The 25367-nt window shown below is 40.7% G+C and overlaps 1 protein-coding gene across 2 annotated transcripts in view; it reads right to left on the bottom strand.

The window, feature by feature from the left end:
* LOC133536410 (syntaxin-binding protein 1) overlaps positions 1-25367 on the bottom strand; it is a 92877-nt gene that overhangs the window by 23636 nt on the left and 43874 nt on the right. For both annotated transcript variants that reach the window (XM_061876904.1, XM_061876905.1), the window contains exons 8-18: positions 21334-21418; positions 21107-21237; positions 16969-17076; positions 16830-16890; positions 15414-15479; positions 15252-15332; positions 12380-12518; positions 8925-9034; positions 8538-8639; positions 4974-5059; positions 2464-2618 (exon numbers count right to left, since the gene is read on the bottom strand). In XM_061876904.1, the coding sequence (XP_061732888.1) occupies positions 2464-2618; positions 4974-5059; positions 8538-8639; positions 8925-9034; positions 12380-12518; positions 15252-15332; positions 15414-15479; positions 16830-16890; positions 16969-17076; positions 21107-21237; positions 21334-21418 (1124 nt within the window). The remainder of the gene's footprint in view (positions 1-2463; positions 2619-4973; positions 5060-8537; positions 8640-8924; positions 9035-12379; positions 12519-15251; positions 15333-15413; positions 15480-16829; positions 16891-16968; positions 17077-21106; positions 21238-21333; positions 21419-25367) is intronic.

Below are 25367 nucleotides of genomic sequence, written 5' to 3'. Positions count from 1 at the left end.
TATTTATTTCAGTATAAAAGTGTAAAAAGTGTTTGCTTGGGTCCATCCACCCATCCTTTTCCTACCGCTTATTCCCTTTTGGGGTCGCGGGGGGCGCTGGTGCCTACCTCAACTACAATCGGGCGGAAGGCGGTGTACACCCTGGACAAGTCGCCACTTCATCGCAGTATAAATAATATATATAATATATATAAATAATATATCTATTTAAATAAATATCTTTTTCTCCTCTGTTGACAGCAGTGTTGGCGCTAGGAATTTTCAAAATGGGGTCCCAGGGACCCCATCAAGTCATAAAAATGGGGTCCCACAGTAAATTTTGGGGTCCCACTCCTTTGTAAACATTTGGGGAAAAAATTATAAACGTATGCATTATTCTGTTATGTCTCACATTCTATATTGTGTTGTGGAAAAAAAGTTGTCATAAACGTTAATTCAGTAAAAAAAAAGAAAAAGTTGTATGCATATGTAAATATATTCAGTTATAAACATTCATTCACTTTCTTCTTTCCTTCGTAGATCTAGATTTTACCGCTGCTGGTAGTTTTTTCTATATTTTCATTTAATAAGTTGTAGGTGTATTTATTTCAGTATAAAAGTGTAAAAAGTGTTTTGCTTGGGTCATGAAATGATAATAATGGTGTGCCAGGGCATACATACATTCAACGCTTAAATTTCTGGAGTCTACATCAACTTCAGATCCATTCCACATTTCAAAATGTTTGAGTTTTTTTTATGTATTTTTTTTGGGTTGTTTTTTTCCCGCCCTTATTTGTCAAACAAAACTATGTTTTTAATGGCAAACACACAAAATATGCAAAACACACAAAATATGCAAAGGTATTTTTCAAAGTGGAATATTTGATGTGAAGTATTCAGAGCCTTGGATAGGTCAATAATTCATAATAACATTGATTTTGATTCAATATTATGTTTTGAGCAATGACAGTTTGAAAAGAAAAAAAAAACAGCTTTGTTTTATTAGTCAATATTGCAACTTTTTCTAAATTAGATTTCACCTTTAAGCTTTTTTATTTCACTTTTGTTATGTTTTTGTTTATTTTAGTAGTATTTTTAGAATATGCCGTGAGCCTTTAAAACATTAGCATTTGTTTCAATACATTTGGATTTCTATTTTACTGTTTTAATTGCTTTTACCCTTTAAAGTGGTTTTTAATCATCTTTGTTTTATATGGTTTTTATATTGTTTTATATTTATTTACTTTTTGTTTTTATTCAGTCATTGGTGGAGCATAATATTGTTTTTAATATGGCTGTGCAGCACTTTGAAAACGTTCTTGTTGTATAAATGTGCTATATAAATAAAGTGGATTGGATTGGATTAGCGGTGGGCCGCAAATGGCCTCCGTAGCACACTTTTGACACCCCTGCTATAGATAATAAAACATTAAATCTGATAAATCTATCAATAAAAAGCAGAGCCTGGCGACGCATGCGCGTTTATCATAACTCTCTCGCTCTCTCTGTCTCTGGCCCTGCCTCACGAACGCTGCTGCGTGCGCACACCTTCACAATTTGTTTTGTTTTCAACCCCTTCTTAACCCTGAACGTACACTGAAAATACACGCAACCCTAACTCAAAATCCCACATATTTGAGGCATTTAAGAAACTCCACCCGGACAGCCCCGCAAAGGAGGACATGTACGGGGAAAAGAGGACGTATGGTCAGTCTATTCTAGTGTACAAAATATCGACTGAAAATATTAGTCATGCTGCCATTAGCAGTAATCTCAGAGGGTTAGCGAGGGGACAAAAAAAACCCAGAAAAAACAATTTACTCTCTCTTTTCCACTAAACTAAATCATTACTTGGAACTAAAACAACGTATTTGCGTTTGCATCACCAACCTTAAATTAACATATTCCATTACAAGGACACTGAAGAGTTATATCACATTCAATTTAAAAGCTTTCTCCAGTAGGATAGATTTGCAGCATTTAGATATGTGCCTTTTTAGATGAGGTTCAAATGAACCAATAGTATATGGGAAAGATTTAGTTGAGACATTATCACAACGACCCTCATTCAAAAATTGGTAACAATTAGACTAATTTGCATGCAATGTCCGGCACGTTAGGCTTTGTGTGTGCACATTTCCTCTTTTTTTGCACCTTTGGAAGAGGTGGACCAGGGAACAGATCCTGCAACGACCATATAGCGATCCTTCCTTGCAATTAAGCTCTTTATAATAACTTCCCAATAATGCAAAAGTCAAACCTGCTATATCCGTGTTTGTAATAAAGATGTGTATAAAACATGTATGAAAGCATTTACCATTTTTATATATTTTATTCCCCTTGACAAATGATTAACATTACTAACAAACCTTTGTTTTACCTCAGGCAAGAAATTGATACCACATTCCTTATGAATAGAAAAAAAGATGCATTTATTTTTACCATGCACACCAACCCCTCCCCCTCCCTGTTTGCACTACTCACCAATGATGGCTTCCCACTTCCCGTTGGCCTGTGTGACCTCATACGCGCAGCGCATCTCGCTGAAGGACACCCCGCCAATGACAAAGACCATGACACGCGGGCCTGTGCGGTACTCTCCGGGGGTCTTGTTCTTGTGCCAGTGTCCATACCGAGCACTGCCGGGAAGGACAAGTGTCTTGTTATTATTACATTTCGAGGAATACGAGACGTTAAACTCTGTGTACAAGTCAATCCGCTTTATAAACAGTTAGGCAAGTGTTGTCTTAAAGGAAAGCTCATATTTTAGGGCACCAAGGCAAACATTGTTTTCCTTCGAAGCAGGGGCTCAAAATCCTATATATATATCAGGGGTCGGCAACCCGCGGCCCCGGAGCCGCATGCGGCTCTCTGGCCACTCTGATGTGGCTCAGCTGCATAATCGCCGACCCCTCTGTTTGTTTCGGGAGGTTTCCAGATTTTGGTGCCTCTCCAGGACATCACCCGGGGTTAACATTCTCCGATTTTCACTCGGACTACAATATTGAGGGCGTGCCGTGACGGCTTTACTTTTAACGTCCTTTATAACATGTCATCGCGCCCGCCTTTACGCCATGCTATCTGCGTGCCGGCCGGACGCATGCATTTCGCTGCTTCTATCGTCACACGTACGAGATTGCAAGGCATATTTGGTCAACAGCCATACAGGTTACACTGAAGGTTGTGATATAAGCAACTTTAACACTCTTACTGATATGCGCCACACTGTGAACCCACACCAAACAAGAATGACAAACACATTTCGGGAGAACATCCTCACAGTAACAGCATAAACGCAACATAACAATTACCCAGAATCCCATGCATCCATGACTATTCCAGGCTATATTATACAACCCCGCCCACCTCAGCCGACGCAGGGAGGGGGGTGGGGGGGTTGGTTTGGTAGTGGGGTGTATAATATAGCCTGGAAGAGTCATGGATGCATGGGATTCTGGGTAATTGTTATGATGCGTTTATGATGTGTTACAGTGCGGATCTTCTCCCGAAATGTCTTTCTTATTTCACAGTGTGGCGCATATTAGTAAGAGTGTCAAAGTTGTTTGTATCACAACCTTTAGTGTGACCTGCACGGCTGTTGAACAACTATGCCTTGCAGTCGTGTACGTGTACCTGCGGAAGCCACACACAACATGTTACTGGGCTGGCAGGCTGTTTGTACATGTTGTAGAAGGCATCAAAGGCAATGGCTTCATAGCACACCCTTATTATTGTTATCTGGGTGACCATCGACAGATATTCGCGAGAATGGTTGCGGCTCCCATTGTCTTCTTTATTTTGTGAAACGGGTCAAAATGGCTCTTTGAGTGGTAAAGGTTGCCGACCCCTGAGAGATATATATATATATATATATACATATACATATATATATATATATATATATATATACATATATATATATATATATATATATATATATACATACACACACACACTCAAGGTTTCTGTAGTTTATCCGTTATATATACTCAAGATTTCTGTAGTTTATCCGTTATACAGTGTTCAATACCAGTGTAGAGCAGAATATAAATTAGGTAAGGAAATGTTATTGAAGTGAGACATTTCAATAAAATCCCCTGAAGAGCAGAGAAACAGGCTGTAGGGATGAAATAGTGTTTTAACGTGTATATATATATATATATATATATACACACATACATATATATATATATATATATATACTCATATATATATACACACACATATATATATACACACACATACATACACACATATATATATATACACATATATATACACACATACATATATATATATATATATATATATATATATATACACACATATATACACACATATATATATACACACACACACATACATACATATATATATACACATACATACATACACACATACATACATACATATATATATAAGTCGCACTAGAGTATAAGTTGCATTTTTGGGGGAAATTTATTTGATAAAATCCAACACCAGGAATAGACATTTCAAAGGCAATTTGTGTTGATGACACAGCTTTGCAACAGTTGGTATTCTCGTTTCAAGCATGTTTTACTCAATATCTGTCATAAAAATCAACAACAAGCTGTAATATCTTACTGAGATCATTTAGGACCAAAACACTTAACAAGTAAAACACTCTATCGGACAGAAAATAAGCAAACACTCTTATTTGAGATTTGTAATCTTACTTTGATTTCAGTTTATGCAATGCAAAGTGTCCATCTTCCTCAAAATGAAAGATTTTACGAGAATTACGGCTCATGACGCAAAACACCCTTTAATGGAAACACCTGGAATATCGCTTGTATTTTGCGAAAAACTGCAATGGAATTGCAACTTGTGATACTCGTGTCACTGCTGTGGCATGTGTTCACAGCTCATCAGGGCCTGGCGGCTTCTCAAATATTGATCCACAAAGCTCATCTACTGTCTGAAATTGCTATTGATTTGACAGGACCACGTTTTAGAAGACAATGCAGTTGTACCTGACAGCGGTGGTGCTGAAAGAGGCTGAAGACCGGGTGGAGATGTAAGGGTAGTGCTTGGTGTCCAGCTTATCATCAATGGCATCCTGCAGAAGAACAAACAGACATTTTTAGGGAGACCTTTGCGGTTGTTTTAGCATGTGGTCAATTTTATACAAGCAACTTTATATTGATTGCACCTAACACAGGAATTGGTCCAGGCTGGTCCACCAACATTCCAGACAACAAAAAGAAGTACATTGCCCTAAAGCAGGGGTCGGCAACCCAAAACATTGAAAGTGTCAAAGTTATTTGTTGTCGAACCCCAAGATGCAGAGATGGAGGCAGGCATTGGATATGAAAACATGATTTAATTAAAACTAAACAAGAACAAACAAAAAGCACGCACATGGGCGGAATAACAAACTAAGGGAGCTAGCACTGGGAGCTAGAAAACAAAAAGGAACTTTAGCATGGAAGCTAGTGGATAGCAAACAGAAAAACTGGAAATAGCTAATGGCTAACAAGAACAGCTTACCGCTACGACGACCAGGACAAAATGTAGCACGACAGGTAATAGCTGAAATGATCCCATCGACACGACAGGTAGCACGACAAGAGTGACATGTGGCAACGACAATACAATGATCCAGCAACTGACACAAGACAAAACAGGTACAGATAGGAGCAGGCTGATTGGCAACAGGTGTGGCCAGGTGCCAATCAGGCGCAGCTGAGGAGGAACACAGTGCTCAGGGAGCAAGACAGGAAGCTGACAAAAAAAGAGCACTAGACAGGAACTAAGGACAGGAAATACTAAACACACACAGAGGAAAAACTAAAACACAAACAAACTGTCAGTGGCAAGCCTGACTGGGCCAAAAAGACAAAAAACAAATCCGCCTGGAGCCGCAAAAACTGAAAAGTCTTATAATGTAGGCAACACGTGACCTAAGTGTCTATATTAGCTGTAATAGCCTACTATCAAAATGACTGTGTCGCAGGCTGAAGTAAATCTTCGTTGACAGAAATGTTGAAATGTTTATTCTACACATGTTTACAACATTAGAAACCATTAGTAAATTAGAGGCTACTCAGAAGGTGAGATAACTCCTGGAAATTACTGGCTTTTAATGGCCAAAGGTATAGATGTGTGTGTCCAAGTTAAAGGAAAATGCAGGCTGTCTTCTTTTAATAGATTTATTACATTCGTTGTGTTGTCTTTTTAGTGTTTTCCTGCCTTCTCCTTTTGTCTGCACCTGCGTATTTAGTGATTCGTCCTTGGCAAAGGGCGGACCTTGAGGCACACCTGCTCGCAAATAGCACACCAGTATTTAGGCTCGTCACTGTCAGCTTGGCCTTGCCGGTTATTTTATCCAGAACTCCTGTCGTCCATGCACCTGCTTCACCAGACCTGGTATGTTTTCGCTACTTTGTCCTGAATTCCCTGACCTCTTGTGTGTTTATTTCCTAGTCCCCCTGAGGTAAAAAAAATGTATTTTGTTGGACTCTTGCCCTACTCAGTGTGCCCTGGCCCTTTTTCCTGCTGACCTCTGAGGAACCTATTTTGTCCAGATTTAATGGTGTGCGTTTCTGCCCCAACGCCCTTAGTTGTCCCTTATTGTCTAGTTATATTTTTTCATTTTTGGTAATTCCACCTTGTCTCCCTTCTCTGCATCCTGGGATAAACCCCACTTGACCAAGACCTTAACACTTTGCAAGCTATGTAATGTTTGCTGTGGTCTGGAACCACACGTCACACAAACAACTATGAGATGACAGTGAGAAACCTTGGAGAGGACCGCAGATGTGGGTGCCCCCCCTCTCTAGGGCGACCGGTGCAATGGACGTCGAGTGGATCTAGCATAAAATTTTGAGAGTCCAATCCATAGTGTATCAAACATAATAGTGTGAGAGTCCAGTACATAGTGGATCTAACATAATAATGTGATAGTCCAGTCCATTGTGGATCTAACATAAGAGCGAGAGTCCAGTCCATAGTGGATCTAACATAAAATTGTGAGAGTCCAGTCCATAGTGGATCTAAAATAATGGTGTGAGAGTCCAGTCCATAGTGGATATACCTAATAGTGAGAGTCCAGTCCATAGTGGATCTAACATAATAGTGAGAGTCCAGTCCATACTGGGTCTAACGTAATACTGTGAGAGTCCAGTCCATAGTGGATCTAACATTATAGTGAGAGTCCAATCCACAGTGGATCTAAAATAATAGTGTGAGATTCCAGTCCACAGTGGATCTAACATAATAGTGTGAGAGTCCAGTCCATAGTGGATCTAACATAATAGTGTGAGAGTCCAGTCCATAGTGGATCTAACATAGTAGTGTGAGAGTCCAGTCCATAGTGGATCTAACATAATAGTGAGAGTTCGGTCCATAGTGGGTCTAACATAATAGTGTGACAGTCCAGTCCATAGTGGATCTAACATAATAGTGAGAGTTCGGTCCATAGTGGGTCTAACAAAATAGTGTGAGAGTCCAGTCCATAGAGGATCTAGCAGAATAGTGTGAGAGTCCAGTCCATACTGGATCTAACGTAATAGTGAGAGTCCAGTCCACAGTGGATCTAACATAATAGTGTGAGAGTCCAGTCTATAGTGGATCTAGCAGAATAGTGTGAGAGTCCAGTCCATAGTGGATCTAACATAGTAGTGTGAGAGTCCAGTCCATAGTGGATCTAACTTAATAGTGTGACAGTCCAGTCCATAGTGGATCTAACATAATAGTGAGAGTTCAGTCCATAGTGGGTCTAACATAATAGTGTGAGAGTCCAGTCCATAGAGGATCTAGCAGAATAGTGTGAGAGTCCAGTCCATAGTGGATCTAACGTAATAGTGAGAGTCCAGTCCATAGTGGGTCTAAAACATAATAGTGAGAGTCCAGTCCATAGTGGGTCTAAAACATAATAGTGAGAGTCCAGTCCATAGTGGATCTAACGTAATAGTGAGAGTCCAGTCCACAGTGGATCTAACATAATAGTGTGAGAGTCCAGTCTATAGTGGATTTAAAATAATAGAGAGAGTCCAGTCCATAGTGGATCTAACATAATACTGTGAGAGTCCAGTCCATAGTGGATCTCACATAATAGTGTGAGAGTCCAGTTCACAGTGGATCTAACATGATAGTAAGAGTCCAGTTAATAGTGGATCTAACATAATAGTGTGAGAGTCCAGTCCATAATGGATCTAACATAATAGTGTGAGAGTCCAGTCTATAGTGGATCTAACGTAATAGTGAGAGTCCAGTCCATAGTGGATCTAACATAATAGTGTGAGATTCCAGTCCATAGTGGGGCCAGCAGGGGACCATCCCGAGCGGAGACAAGTCAGCAGGACAGAGATGTCCCCAACCGATGCACAGGCAAGCGGTCCAGCCCAGGTCCCGACTCTGGACAGCCAGCACTTCAACCGCCCCCATTTTGACTACAATGATTTAAATAACATCTGTTTTGTTCTGTTGATTTTAGGTTTCATATGAAGTGGACTGGTAATTACCACATATTGTTGGGTTAAAAAAGACAAAAGGTATCGTTCACTCAGAAGTAATAAGCCCGATCGCAAACGCACCTCCATGATATCCTTGACCAATGGTGTCCAGCGGGACAGTTGATAAGTCTGCTCGCTCACTCGCTCCTTCCTGTCCATTTTCTTTCCTCGGCGCAGGGTTGACTGATGAAAAAATGAAAATGTATGAGAGGAGGAAATGTGAAGTACAAATAAACTGTTCTTAGGTTTTTCTCCTGTGTTACTTTCTAGGCCTTGTGTTCAATAAACATAAACATTGTTGCATGTAATAAACTTACTCAAATAAACTATACCCTCCTGAAAACATCTGCAGGGTTTTCAAATATGTGTAACTCTGCCAAAGGAAGTAACCCACTGCTTGTTGTTTAGAAGGTTATATTAGTGGATCATCAGAACTGATCAGAGGTCAGAAAAAGGAAAGTTAGTTACATCTGTTACTACGGGGACCCCCAGATGAGCCATGTTAGTGATGATCTCGCTGTCTTCCGGAGGAATCTGAGCATGTTGGATCAGCTTGTTTAGGTTCTCCTCTGTTATGCCTGAACACACAAACACACACGCACGTTTGAATACATTTAACACATATAAACTACTACAGTCCTTTTTGTGCGCCTCAATTTTAGCACCATTCAGTTTTCGCCGAAAACTTGCGGCCAAACATTGCATGTAACAAACTATTACTGTAGTAGTATTGTTACTAGAGATGTCCGATAATATCGGACTGCAGATATTATCGTCCGATAAATGTTTTAAAATGAAATATCGGAAATTATCGGTATCGGTTTCAAAAAGAAATATTTATGACTTTTTAAAACGCCGCTGTACAGAGTGGTTCACGGACGTTGGGAGAAGTACAGAGCGACAATAAACCTTAAAGGCACTGCCTTTGCGTGCCGGTCCAATCACATAATATCTAAGGCTTTTCACACACACAAGTGAATGCAAGCATACTTGGTCAACAGCCATACAGGTCACACTGAGAGTGGCCGTATAAACAACTTTAACACTGTTACAAACATGCGCCACACTGTGAACCCACACCAAACAAGAATGACAAACACATTTCGGGAGAACATCCGCACCGTAACACAACATAAACACAACAGAACCCCTTGCAGCACTAACTCTTCCGGACGCTATAATATACACCCCCCGCTTATACAGTGTTTATACGGTGGCCGTATAAACAACGTTAACACTGTTACAAATATGCGCCCTGCGATGAGGTGGCGACTTGTCCAGGGTGTACCCCGCCTCCCGCCCAAATGCAGCTGAGATAGGTTCCACCTCAAAAGGGACATACGGTAGAAAATGGATGGATGGACAAATATGCGCCAAACTGTGAACTCACGCCAAACAAGAATGACAAACGTATTTCGGGAGAACATCTGTACCGTAACACAACATACACACAACAGAACAAATACACAGAACCCCTTGTAGCACTAACTTTTCCAGGACGCTACAATATACATTGTTACAAAATAACACAAGTTACATTGTTTAATGCATCCAGCGGGGCATCACAACAAAATTAGGCATAAATAATGTGTTAGTTCCACGACTGTATATATCGGTATCAGTCGATGTCGGAATCGGTAATTAAGAGTTAGACAATATCGGAATATCGGCAAAAAAGCTATTATAGGACATGTCTAAATATTATGCAAATTTGCCCAAATGTCTTTAATGTCCACTGTGGAACGCAGCCGTAGGGCTGATCTTGTAAGGCTGTCTTTTGGGGTTCCATACCCTGTTGGTGTTGTTTCAGAAAGGTCTTCAAGCGTATTTATGTAAAATGTTTTATTCTGAACAAAAAAAATGTAATACTGAAAATAAATTATTTCCCATGCATTCGTTTCAGTACAAGACATGCATAAAATTAAATTATGTCATGGCGTGGACTTTGGTGGGTTTGTTTTCCCGTGGTGCAATACGATTGGAGCGGACACGGCGTGAAGGTAAGGACATCTTTTAATTTAATCAAAAAAAGAACAAACAAAAAGCGCTCGCATAGGAGGTATGAAAACTTGACTATGAAAACAAAAACTAGCACTATGGCATGAATAACAAAAACTTACTTTGAACAAGAAAGTAACCTTGATCATCGGCATGGAAGGAGATAGATGGTGTGTAGGAGGTGATGTCGCCAGGCTGACTACCTGGCAACTACAGGTTTAAATAATGCTGTGGTGATTAGTGAAAACAGGTGCGTGACTCAAAATGTGAAACAGGTGAAACTAATGGTTGCTATGGTGACAAAACAGGAGTGAAAACCAGGGACTGAGTGTCTAAAAACCAAACAAGACTTAAACAAAAACATGATCACAGACATGACAAATTAAGTTTGACTACAAAAGTATAAAAATTGTTTGACATGAATAAAATTTGTGAAAAAAATTACAGGGCCTCCAAATGAAATTCAGCCAGGGTGACATGTAACAATGGTTAGTTTTAGTTTAGTTTTTGTTGTCAACCCCTAATGTCGCCTAAGTCTAGGGCTGCCAAAATTAAAGCATTAATGTATGTTATTAATCGCAAACAATTATTACACCAATCATGTATAAACACGGATTAATCATGCAATTTGTTTTGACTGCATGTTTTATTAATTGTGATGAGTATTGAATTTGGTACTTTTATAGGTACCGACCGAATACTGTCGGTACCACCATGGACCGATTTACGTAAAATCCAACAGTACAATATTTGAATCCTTTTGCACACGTCATATCAGGTTGCAGACTCAAATGCTTGGCTGGGAAACACGCATATTCGTAGAGGACTGCATCTAAGTAATGTTTCTGTTTTCCATGCCAAGAAAGCAAGCATGCCTGATAGTAAGACTCGATGGACTAGCCTTAGAGATGCTACCAAGATGCGCGTTACAATCAAACAGCTGGTGTGTAAAAGGTACAATACTTTTGTCATGTCTTTCGATCATGTCTTGTTTGGCTATGTTCTGTTGACCTTTGGACTCTTTAAATCCCTGTTTTTTTCACTCCCTTGTTTTGTCGCCATGGTTACTCATCGTGTTCACCTGTCTCTGATTAGTGCTCGCCCGCTCACTTGCTCCCCGAGCACTAATCAGAGGCAGTATTTAAGTTAATCTTTGCCAGTCAGTCGCCGTGGCGTCACTGTGTTCTTTTCATGCTCTGTCCGTGCTAGTTTTTCATGCCAAAGTCCATGCTGCTCTTTTCAAGCCACAGTAAGTGTTGTTTGTTTTATGTTCATAGTTTACGTTAAAGTGTTAGTTTTGTTTTTATAGTCAAGTTTTTGTACCTCCTCTGAGAGCGCCTTTTGTTTGTACCCTTTTTCGAGTTAAAATTAAATCATGTTAATACTTGCACGCCATGTCCCAAATAGTCTGACTGATTTCCTGGGAGAACGACCCCGCAGAAAGCTAATACCCCTCCCCCATTATGACAACTTTCAGTATTTATAAGACTCAACAGAAGACAATAATGGCAAAGACTACAGTACTTCACGACTACAACAACACACTTTAGTCTACACTACTCGCCATTGACCGCTTGGAATTCAAACTGCATGAAAAGTCTACGATATAATACTTGCAAATGATAGTCAAAGGTGTTTTTTTTTTTAACAATAACCATTTGTTTACCCATGATACACAAAAGTCTTGAAAATTGGTATCGTTGAATATCTGTATCGATATCAGCTTTGGTACCGTATCAGTTCAAATTTGAACTGTACCCATTCGTAGTAATTCATCTGATATAAAATGCATCGTTAAAGAGCACTACATAAGTATTTAGTGTGTTTAACTGTAGAAAAAAATATATTGTAAAAAAATGTACCATCACAAAATGCAGCAAGAAGCATGATGTGCAATTTTATAAATTGTGTAGTTTAAACCATACCGTTCTTGAGGAAGATGTAAAGCAGGATGATGCGGATCTTGTCATGTGTGCTGACGTTGGCATCCAGCAGGATTGGCACAATGGCCCTCATGGGATCTTTAATCTTCTCACCCTCAGCATCCGTGCCCATTGCAAGATCCTACAACATAAAACCTGCATATTTATCTCTGTTTGTATGCTTTTTATAACCTCTTTCCCCCTTGTGTCATTTGCTCTTTTCTCCCCTTACTTACTTCCTCAATACTATGTCTGTAACAAAGTAGGTTAGCACACCACGAAGTCAGAATTATTTCAGACAGTATAAATGTGACAATGATATGTACAATTATTCACATTTTGATTTGAAGTACATTTTTATTTGACAAATGAGTATTACATGACAGTTGTTGCAATTTCCTTTTTTCTGCCTGCATCTGACCACAGAACTTTCCTCCAGAAGGTCTTATCAGTGTCCATGTGATGTCAGATGAACGAAAAATTGAGCTGTTTGGCCACAATACCCAGAAAAATGTTTGGAGAAAAGGTGATCACCATTCCTACCGTCAAGCATGGTGGTGGTAGTATTAGGCTCTGGGCCTGTTTTGCTACCAATGGAACTGGTGCTTTACAGAGAGCAAACGGGACAATGAAAATGGAGGATTAGCTCCAAATTCTTCAGGACAACCTAAAATCATTAGCCCGGAGGTTGGGTCTTGGGCGCAGTTGGGTGTTCTAACAGGACAATGACCTCAAACACATTTCAAAAGTAGTAAAGGAATGGCTAAATCAGCCTCGAATTAAGGTCTGGCACTCCTCCCTTGTTCCTTGCTCGCCTTCTTGTACTCTCCCTTGATCCCGACTTGATGTATTTTGTGTTTTCCACAGTGTCTTCCGGGATTGTGCCTTGCCTCACGACCTCCTCCCGAAGGTTGGGTTTTGGGCGCAGTTGGGTGTTCCAACAGGACAATGACCTCAAACACATGTCAAAAAAGTAAAGGAATGGCTAAATCAGGCTCGAATTAGGGTTTTAGAATGGCCTTCCCAAAGTCCTTGTCACGGCGCGGACTCGAACCGGTGTTGCTCCTGCAACTGAGTGTCAAGATTCCTCCTCTGGCTGCTCGCCCGGACAAACCCTTGCTCGAGCTGGGCGCAGCACGCCCACGCAGCGACAAGGCTGCAGACAATCAAGCATCAGCGCACCTGGACCTGACAAGAGGGAGCGGTATAAAAGACCAGCGAAGCCAGGAGACCTTTGCCAGAACGTAGCCAGTCTCCCCTGAGTAAGCATCATGTCTGGCACCCCTTCCTTGTTCCTTTCTCGCCTTCTTGTGCTCTCCCTCGATCCCGACGTGTATTCCACAGTGTCTTCCGTGATCGTGCCTTGCCTCTCGACCTCCCCCCGGATCTTTACTTGCCTTCCCCGATCCTCGACCACTGCTTGGCCCCGTATTTCGTTGCCTTTCTCCAGCACCCGACTGCTTGCCTCCCTGCTGACTGCTTCTTCGCCTTCCCCTTTGGATACTACGAAATATACATCCAACACGCACCGACAACACCCTCTGGTAAATTCCACATTGTTAATTCCACACATCGTCCACATTCATTCTCTAGTGGTAGCATACACACCCCACACATTCATCAAAGGTTTTAAAAAACTTTCTAAACCGCAGTTCTGCCCTGGTGTTGCCTCCTTCCCTTAGCCTAGTACACAACAGTCCTGAGTTAAACGTGGACAATGCTGAAGAAACAAGTCCATGTCAGGAAACCAACAAATTTAGCTGAACTACACCAATTTTGTCAAGGGGAGTGGTCAAAAATTCAACCAGAAGCTTGTGGATGACTACCAAAAGCGCCTTATTGCAGTGAAACTTGCTAAGGGACATGTAACCAAATAACAACATTGCTGTATGTATTCTTTTGACCAAGCAGATTTGGTCATATTTTCCTCCATTCCATCCATTATCTACCGCTTATTCCCTGCGGGGTCGCTGGAGCCTATGTCAACAACAATCGGGCGGAAGGCGGGGTACACCTAACTTCATAAAAGACCCAAACTTCATGAATGTTTTTTGTGACCAACCAGTATGTGCTCCAATCACTCTATCACGAAAAAATAGGATATGTCGAAATGATCGGAAACTCGAGACAGCCAAGAAATTATGTCCTCTACAAATGTATGTTAACTTCTGACCACGACCATATATATATATATATGTGTGTATATATATATATATGTGTATATATATATATATGGGAAAAATCACAAGACTACTTCATCTCTACAGAACTGTTTCATGAGGGGTTCCCTCAATCATCAGGAGATTTTAATGGAAGCATTCACACACAATGGTTTATATAGGGCACAGAGTGGGTGGGTACAGGCAGGCGTAGGGGCGTGGTGATTGGCTCATGTGTTACCTAGGAGGTGTTTCCGTCTGTGACGGCAATACTGATATGATTTCACTGCGCTTGTTGAGGGATGACAGGTCTGGATGATATATAATAAACAGTTTCTCTTTTAAGCATAGGTTGCATCTTTTATTACCACTGTTGTAAGGTATATATATATATATATATATATATATATATATATATATATATATATATATATATATATATGTATATGTATGTATGTATGTATATATATATATATAAATATATATATATATGTATATGTATGTATGTATGTATATATATATATATATATATATATATGTATATGTATGTATATATGTGTATGTATACATATATGTATATGTGTGTATATATATATGTATGTGTACATACGTGTATATATACATATGTATAAATATATGAGGTAGATCAACTTGACTTGGTCATTTAAAAAAGTAGCTCTCCTGCTGTCCTAAAATCACTCTTGCACACTTTTTACCTGTTCTACACGGCACAGCTTGTCCACTGTCCCCTGGTAATGCTTCATGCAGTCTTCGGCAAGCTGCAGGTGAGTGGAGTACTGGAAAACACAACACACTGTTTAAATGTGACACTTTAAAAACATACAAAGAAACATATACATTCATCTGAACATACACACCTTGCTGAGCTCCTTCTGATACTGAGGCATCTTCTTCAACATCTGGGACAGATCCCTCATTGTGGTCTGTTGAAGAAACCATGAAGCTCATTTTAACATGGAATTAGGATCAACATGACTATACCTAAACATATAAACGTGTACAGTTTGTTCAAGTGTCAATGCCACATGCCCCAAAGACACATATAAGCAGAGGTGGTTAGAGTAGCCAGAAATTGTACTCAAGTAAGAGTACTGTTACTTTAGAGATGTATTACTCAAGTGAAAATAAGGAGTAGTCACCCAAATATTTACTTGAGTAAAAGTAAAAAGTAAGTTGTGAAAAAACTACTCAAGTACTGAGTAACTGATAAGTAACCTGTTCTTTTAATGATGACGGCAACAAGTAATGCACAAAAACATAAAAATAGCAATGAACAAATTCAGAGACAGGAATATCTCTGAAGCAACTAAAACAATAATATGTATTAAAAAAATATATATTTGGTTTTACACTGTATTGAAAAACAATTTGAAAATGAATTTTACCTTTGCAACCTCATTATAGTATATACTATATACTATAACCCGTTTTTTTAAATGGATCTATAATAATTTAAATGCCAAAGAGACATATTGTATATTGTTCATTACAGAGGGCTGCAATATACAGTATGTTGTTGTTATAGATTTTAGGCCATATCTGTTGTGTTTTTAGTGTTTTCCTGCCTTCTCCTTTGTCTGCACCTGTTTTTTTAGTGATTCGTACTCGGCGAGGGGCGGACCTTGAGGCACACCTGCTCGCAATTAGCACACCGGTATTTAGGCTCGTCACTGTCAGCTTGGCCTCGCCGGTTATTGTCTCCAGTATTCCTGTCGTGCATGCACCTGCTTCACCAGACCTGGTATGTTTTTCACTACTTTGTCCTGAATTCCCTAACCTCCTGTGTGTTTATCTCCTAATCCCCCTGAGGTAAAAAGATTACTTTTGTTGGACTCTTACCCTGCTCAGTGTGCCCTGGCCCTTTCACCTGCCGACCTCTGAGGAACCTGTTTTGTCCAGATTTCATGGTGTGCGTTTCTGCCCCATCACCCTTAGTTATCCCTTTTTGTCTAATTAAATGTTTTCATTTTTATAATTCCAGCTTTTCTTCCGTCACTGCATCCTGGGGTCACCCCCACTTGATCAAGACCTTAACAATATTGGCCATCCCTAATATAGAGCACAAGGAAGTGTAAATAATATTTACAGTATATATTTTAAGACACGTAATATGTCACGAAGATATCCAATCAAGTTATTACTTGATGAATAGGTTCATGACAAATGTTGAATGATGAGCAAACCACAGCAAAAGTGCGCACCAACTATCTTTTTCCTCTCATTTTTGGTCCAGAGGTGAATACAGTGCGAGCAAAGCCTTTGTTTCATGTTACCTTCTCTCCGGTGTTCATTCTCTTGCTTGCAGAAAACTCCTTCAGCTGACGTGTCACTTCCCTTCATGTTCATAGAGAGTACAATGTTGTCATATTGTTGGGTACAGTAATTGTCGGGATTATTAGGAAAAGTACTCACTGGGACACCTCTGCGATGTGTTTGTGTCTCAGGCTCACCCAGAGGTCATCGTCTTCATGCAGCAGTACCTCTTTCTCACGAGAGTCTCCCATGCCACTGGTGTCATACCTGAGCGAATACACAATTACAACTTGTTCTATACAAATGTCGAGTCTTAAGGGCGGTGATGTCCAAACATTTTCCAGCCAGGGAAATTCAGGCAATGTCAAAAATTGGGAGTAACTGATTACATTTTGGGTATGATGCAAATTCTATCTACTACGTTACTTACAAGCGTCAATCTCTGTGTGTGTATGCTTGTGGCCCCGCCTTCACCCACAGAGAGAAAGCTGACAACAGACTTCACTCTTTCATTCCACTACGGATCAAAAAGTTATGGGCGGATTTTCATGCAACTTTCAGGAAACGTCAGAGGACCAAGTGATTACACTTTGGGGCGGATCCTGATCAACATATGGATTCAGGATTTTTGTACGATTGGGACATTAGGGAGACCAACTAGCCTGCTCAGTGGCCACGTGGTTAGAGTGTCCGCCCTGAGATCGGTAGGTCGTGAGTTCAAACCCTGGCCGAGTCATACCAAAGACTACAAAAATGGGACCCGTTGCCTCTCTGCTTGGCACTCAGCATCAAGGGTTGGAATTGGGGGTTAAATCACCCAAAAATTATTCCCGAGCGCAGACACTGCGGCTGCTCACTGCTCCCCTCACTTCCCAGGGGGTTGGAACAAGGGGATGGGTTGAATACAGAGTGTAATTTCACTACACCTAGTGTGTGTGTAACTTAACTGTGGGAGACCAACTTAAAGGGGAACTGAACCTTTTTTTGGAATTTTGCCTATCGTTCACAATCATTATGAAGGACATGACGATGGATGTTTTTTTTTGCATTTTAAATATTTAAAAAATGCAATCAAAAGTCCCCTTACAATGCAGCCTATCAAAGAGAGCCGCTCTATTCCGTCTATAAAGCCCTTAAAAAAAAACAAGCACCTCCATTGAGGTTTTCTATACATGATGTAAGCATATATGTAATGTAAGGAAATTCAAAGCGTTCTCCAACGGCAAGTATCGGCACTACATTTCGCACATTTATCCACGTCTGCCTCAAACGACTCGAAATACACATCAACACATGCCAACCATGAGCCGCAATTCAGCCACTTTTTAAAAATTAGATTCATCACATTTTGAAATGTGGATTATTTCATGATCACTTACAGGCGATTACTCATTTGCATAATTAAAATTAGCTGAAGAAAAGACCCCAATATTTGTACACAAATACAATTTTGTTGTCAGAATGTCATCCAGGAACGTTTTTAAACATTTTACTCGAGTGTATGTCATTTATTTGCCCAAAACTTTCTAAACAGTTATCTAAAGATATTTCAGGCTGTATTTTGGTACACAGGTGCAGATAATTAAACTACTTAAAGGCCTACTGAAACCCACTACTACCGACCACGCAGTCTGATAGTTTATATATCAATGATGAAATATTAACATTGCAACACATGCAAATACAGCCGATTTAGTTTACTAAATTACAATTTTAAATTTCCCGCGGAGTTTCCTGTTGAAAACGTTGCGGAATGATGACGCGTGTTTGTGACGTTATTGGTTGGAGGGGACAAATTAGCTCAGCATCACTTACGGCTAAAAGTCGTCTCTTTTCATCGCGCAATTATTCAGTATTTTGGACATCCGTGTTGCGGAATCTTTTGCAATTTGTTCAATTAATAATGGAGACTATAAAAAACAATGCTGTTGGTGGAAAGCGGTGGATTGCAGCTGCCTTTAGCAACCGAAACACAGCCGGTGTTTCTTTGTTTGTTGTGAAGCTTTAACACAGAGCGGTCAAGCGAACATGTTTCTCTACCACATGTCAACCAATTGTGATATTAAGTCGGCTCTTACCGGAGACTTCAGCGGATTATGCGACCTCCTCCTGCAGCTGTCAAAAAGGCAGCTGTGATTTTGGCTCCTCCATTGGCTTCTCTCAGAGACGCTGGCGTTCACCGCAGCCATCCGACTTTCAGGCATGACTTTATAATCTCACTAAAACACTATTAACACAAAAGGCAGATAGGGGATTTTCCAGAATTATCCTAGTAAATGTGTCAAATTACATCTAAATCGCTCCCACTGCCACCGCCTGGAGCCGTCGCCTATTCTTTCTTTTTGTAACTTTCCTCATCCAGAAATCTTTCAATGTGAGGATGTGAGGAGCCCTCACACCGGTGACGTCACATGCACATCGTCTGCTACTTCCGGTACAGGCAAGGCTTATTTATTAGCGACCAAAAGTTGCGAAATTTATCGTCGATGTTCTCTACTAAATCCTTTCAGCAAAAATATGGCATTATCGCGAAATGATCAAGTATGACACATAGAATGGACCTGCTACCCCCGTTTGAATAAGAAAATCTCATTTTAGTAGGCCTTTAAAGGCCAAATCTTCTTTTGTGTCTTTTTACCAAAGTTTACATTTTTTGGTACTCTATTGGGTTTTGTACTTTCAATATTTAATGTTTTTACTTTACGGAATATTTATTTTTTCATACATTTGAAATAAAATGTATTCCCTGAAAGGGACAAGCGGAAGAAAATGGATGGATGGATCCTATGGCACAGTGCAATCTATTGAGTTCTTATGAATGTTAAATGATCTGAAATACTATATGTAGTGTTTTTGTTCTTCAATCAGTTAATAAAAACATTTCTGGCATTAAAAATGCTATTGAACGTAATAGTGTATAAAGTAACAAAATCAAAAATAAGTTACTTTGTTGAGTTACTAATTACTTTTACAATTAGGTAACTGAGTTATTAACTCAATTCCTTTTTTTTCAATTAAAGGACGTTCCTGTTTGACATTCTGACTACCAATTTGTATTTTATAGAGATGTCCGAAAATATCGGACTGCTGATATTAACGGCCGATAAATGCTTTAAAATTATCGGTATCAGTTTAAAAAAGTAACATTTAAGACTTTTTAAAACGCCGCTGTACGAAGTGGTACAGGGACGTAGGGAGAAGTACAGACCGCCAATAAACCTTAAAGGCACTGCCTTTGCGTGCCAGTCCAATCACATAATATCTACGGCTTTTCACACACAGTAGTGAATGCAAAGCATAGTTGGTGAACAGCCATACAGGTCACACTGAGAGTGGCCGTATAAACAACTTTAACACTGTTACAAACATGCGCCACACTGTGAACCCACACCAAACAAGAATGACAAACACATTTCGGGAGAACATCCGCACCGTAACACAACATAAACACAACAGAACCCCTTGCAGCACTAACTCTTCCCCACCCCCACCCCAACCTTCTCATGATCCCTCGGGGAGAGCATGTCCCATATTTTAAACTGCTGTTTTCAAGCATGTTAGAAAAAATAATGCACTCTGACTTCAATAATAAATATGGCATTTTTTTCCATAACTTGAGTTGATTTATTTTGGAAAACCTTGTTATATTGTTTAATGCATCCCGCGGGGCATCACTACAAAAATTACGCATAATAATGTGTTAATTCCACGACTTTATATATCGGTATCGGTTGATATCGGAATCGGTAATTAAGAGTTGGACAATATCGGAATATCGGCAAAAAAAGCCATTGACGGACATTTCTAGTATTCTATTAAACAAATGTATATATGACCGCAAATAAATAATCATGATTAATCACAGTTCAAGAGTGTGATTAATCAGATTTTTTTTAAAATCATTGTCAGCTCTATTAAATTTATGTTGAGTATTCACTGGAGTTTGTATGTCTGTCTGTTAGTACAGAACACAAATCTAACATAATGTTATGAGCGGATTTTGATTAAACTTACAGGGAATGTCGGAAATGGGATAAAGACAACATGATTCGATTTTGGGGGTGATCAGGATAACTGTCTGGATTCAGGATTTTTTTAGAGCATTGTTTCCGATTGGAAAATAGGGCATGCTGTGCTCTAGGAGCACTGTACTTTTTTTTGTTGGTTCTCCGATGCAGTTTGTTACCTTGACAAACTTGTATTACTCATTAATTTTTTTTGGGGGGGGGGATAAGCCACCAGCTGGCTGCACTTTGGACACCACTGATAAAGGTATTTATTGAGTTATCGTTTGTACTTGTAAACATCATTCTCAATGGGCAGCAGGTCGTAGCCCATTGCCTGGAAGGTGAGCTCATGCAGGACAGGTGAGACGGGGTCAAAGGCCCTGTCCAGGATGATCAGCTGTGAGCGAGCCTTATCTGGACCCTGCACACGGAAACAAACGGAACAAAAGTAATAGTTTCACATAAGAAGTTCTGAAAATGAAATTATTGGAGACAACAGGGGAAGCGAGACACTCACCTCTCCCATGGTGGGATCGTCAGCCTTGTAGGCGTCCAGTTTGTCCTGAACCAGTTGAGCCAGAGTCGCGTTGTCTTTGTACTCCCTGAAACATAGATACAAGTGTAAAAATGGGAAGTGAATTATATTTATATAGCGCTTTTCTCTGGTGACTCCAAGCACTTTTACATAGTGAAACCCGATATCTGAGTTACATTTAAATAAGTGTGGCTGGCACTGGGAGCAGGTGGGTAAAGTGTCTTGCCCAAGGACACAACGGCTGTGACTAGGATGGCGGAAGCGGGGATCGAACCTGGAACCCTCAAGTTGCTGGCACGGCTGTTGCGGCACATGCGTATTCTGCGTCTCCCTCTGCTGTGGACACAACCAGAGGACCCGCTGACAGCGCACTCCAGACACGCCCCTGCGCTCATCAAGCGGACCTCACCCACTCTCCGCCTGACACACCTGTGACTGATGACGTGAGGCTGTATAAAAGGCCCAGTGCACCAAGGATCGGCGCGGGAACTTAGTTCTCAATTGACGTACAGTAAGCGATCACTCTGCTGTATGCAATCCTGCTCTCCCTGTGTTCTGTCTCTCCGTGTTCTCAGTGTCTTCTTCCGTATCCCCGCAGAACCCTCCGTCGCCTGCAAAGTGAGCTGTGCGTCTCACTCTTCCCCAGATCTCCTTCTTCCTCTGATTGCCTCCTTCGTCCCTCGACTCCTCGCTCGCCCCTCAGACCTCTTGACGCCCCTCTCAGCCCCACGGACCCCAACTTGTATCCCGGATCACCTGCCTGTCCCCTGGGACGTTCCTACGCTTTCGTCAACACGTTGGTAACACACATGTCAGTTCATCTACACACATACTAACACACGTTCGCACTTGGGTTTGACTTGGTTTGACACACTCCATTTCCTTAGTTTATTTGGTAGTATTGTTTGATAGTATTATACATACATTGACTTTGTATATATAATAAATTGAACATTACTGCCACCTGGTGTCCGTTTGCCGTCACCTCCACTTAGTAAAACATAACGGCCACTCTACCAACCGAGCTATAGCGCCCCTACCCTAAGAATGTGTTAGTTTTTTATTCAACTTTGTCTGAGTTAATAGCATCGGTATCAGGGGCGGTTCTAGCCATGCTTATATGAGGGGGCAGTCAGAAATGTGAAGGGGGCATCATGTGTACACATCATGCTCCAGCACTTTCCTTTTGTGCTTATAGTAACGATGCTTTCTTCATTGAAACGGGTCTTTAGCTATGTGTCCAACCCCAACCTGGAGTAGTGGATTGCACTTTGTCAGGCCTCTACCTTCAGACCTGTCCAACTTGGGTGTCCCACCTGAAGACTAAGCTCCTGGTGGTATAGCTCTTACGGTCACTGAGGCACGCAAACCCCCTGACCACAATAAGGTGGCAATCCCTCAGGGGGGGAAACTGAAAAATAAAAATAAAAATAAATGAATAAAATAAAATAAAACATCCTTCATCCAGATTTTATCAACCAACAACATAACATTTATCCTAACTGGATGGCCTAATGCTCAAATAAATTTTGACCCAAAGTAGTACAGTACAGTCAATATTTACAAAACTGAAAGGTAGTCTGATGAATAATGATAAAAAAGAATCTCAAACTAATTTATAAAACAGAACGTGGGCACTCATTTGGGCACAAAATTCATTCACACCAATGTATGTGTGTTGCCCACTTGCTTGTAAATTGGTGAAAACGGCTGTGTTTTTGTTTTTAGGTGTCTTTGTCATATCAAATGAAACTTATAATTTGTTTATTACAAAATGTAGATTGAAACATTAAAGGTTGACTATGTAGACTTACAAGAAAAACTACAGAAAAAGAATTCCAGCAGTCGATTGCCAGACCGTTGCTAAGTAAAACGGGCCGTTGCTAGGGACTCAGCTCTGAACAGAGGACAGCAGAGGAGGACTGCTAAGCAGGATATATACCTTATGTTTCATTTTTACCGTCATTAACAGCATCATAAATGACTTGTAGCTTGTTACAGGGACAGTGGAGGCTCTCTGCCTTCCAAACCACTGCTGCTCAGAGCCTCCGCTGTCCCTGCTCTCGTCAAGTTGTAAAAAAAGGAACTCCGTAGCACCGAAAGTCCGCGACGATAAACGTGTTTATGACAGATAAGACTACACAAATACACCCATCCTAACAAGTATATGATAAATGTAGACAACTTTTCCTTTTCTTTTACTTTCAGAATGCAACAGTGATTGGATGTTTACTGAGGGCTGAGGGGTGAGTGCGGGTGTGTGTCTGCTGCGCAGCCTGTGGAATGTTGAATACACGCACAGCGGAGGGAGGAATGAGAGGGAAGCGGACACTACTATATCGTGTGTGTCCCTTTTTCGGCGGATTTTTCCGCTAGTGCAGATAATTTTGTCAACTTGTAATGTAGTAATTTTGTGAGTTTATTAAAATTTACTTTCTCAAATTTTGATTTGAGGGGGCAAGACATTTATTTAAGGGGGCTCTGCCCCCTCTTGCCCCTGAGTAGAGCCGGCCATGATCGGTATTAACGAACTGGAACTTGTGATTGAATATCTAAATCAGACCTGGGCAAATTAGGGCCACTTTTCAATCTGGCCCGCCGGACATTGCCCCAAATTTTTTTTAGATCTTTAAGATGGAAAGTGTAGCTGCCATTATGATGAGCAGTGATGTTTTCAAATGACCGTAAGTCTTGAACTATACAAAGTACTTCAATGGTTGAAATATGCACTTTTGGATGATATACAAGTTCAGGGGTCGGCAACCTTTACCATCCAAAGAGCCATTTTGACCCGTTTCACAAAATAAAGAAAACAATGGGAGCCACAAAACTCTTTTGAAATTTAAAATGAAATAACACTGCATCAGAGGTTTTTTATTTTTTGCTTTGTGCTATGCATAAACCAGGGGTCTCAGACACGCCTTGATATGAAAATTTAATGTTAGTGCGGCCCGTGAGATTTAAAGTAATGCCGTTTGACAGCATCACACTCGCCAACCCTCCCAAACTTTCCAGGAGACTCCCTATTCACGCGAATGTCGCCCTTCAACATTAATACGGGCGTTCCATGAAGGCGCTGCCTTTACCACTCTCTACAACATTTTCAAATATCTAGCCCAGCCCAGCCACGAGTCGTATGTGGCTTCCTTGAACACACTCAGACGACTGCAATGCATACTTGTTCAACAGCCATACAGGTTACACTGAGAGTTGTGATATAATAAACTCTAACACTTTTACTAATAGGCGCCACACTGTTAACCCACACCAAACAAGAATGACAAACACATTGGTGGGGGCGGGGTTTGGTGCAAGTGGGGTTGTATAATGTAACCCGGAAAAGTTAGGGATGCATGGGACTCTGGGTATTTGTTCTGTTGTGTTTATGTGGTGTTACAATGCGGATGTTCTACCGAAATGTGTTTGTCATTCTTGTTTGGTGTGGGTTCACAGTGTGGCGCATATTAGTAAGAGTGTTAAAGTTTTTTATATCACAACTCTCAGCGTAACCTGTATGGCTGTTGACCAAGTATGTCTTGCAGTCACTTTTGTTTTATCAACAGAGGTTGCATTCTACATGTGACCAGCTGGCACGCAGATAGCAGTGTGTAAAAGCGGGCGCAACGACAATTTTTTGAGGGTTTTAAAGGCATTTCCATCAGGACACGCCCTCAATATTATCGATTAGGTGAAAATCGGAGAATGTTGGTCCCGGGTGAATGCTGGGAGAAGCAATAAACTCCGTAAATCTCTCGGGATAATCGGGGGTGTCGGCAATTATGCAGCCGAGCCACATTAGAGTGATCGAAGAGCTCCGGAGCCGCGGGTTGCGGACCCCTGTACTGGTTAGTACGGTAATCTATGGCAAAGCAACTCAGATGAGGCACCAAGCACTATGGGTGGGGAGCGTTTCCACAGAGTGTTTCCTGCGGGTGTCAGGCACAGATGCGGAAGGAGATTTTTACAACAAAGTTCTAAAACTTAGTTATGTGTCAAATATATCAGATTGTAGGTAT

This window comes from Nerophis ophidion, linkage group LG17, assembly GCF_033978795.1.
Source record: "Nerophis ophidion isolate RoL-2023_Sa linkage group LG17, RoL_Noph_v1.0, whole genome shotgun sequence".
NCBI lineage: Eukaryota > Metazoa > Chordata > Actinopteri > Syngnathiformes > Syngnathidae > Nerophis > Nerophis ophidion.
The sequence above is the reverse complement of the archived record's forward strand: the minus strand, read 5'-3'. Positions and strand labels throughout refer to the sequence as shown.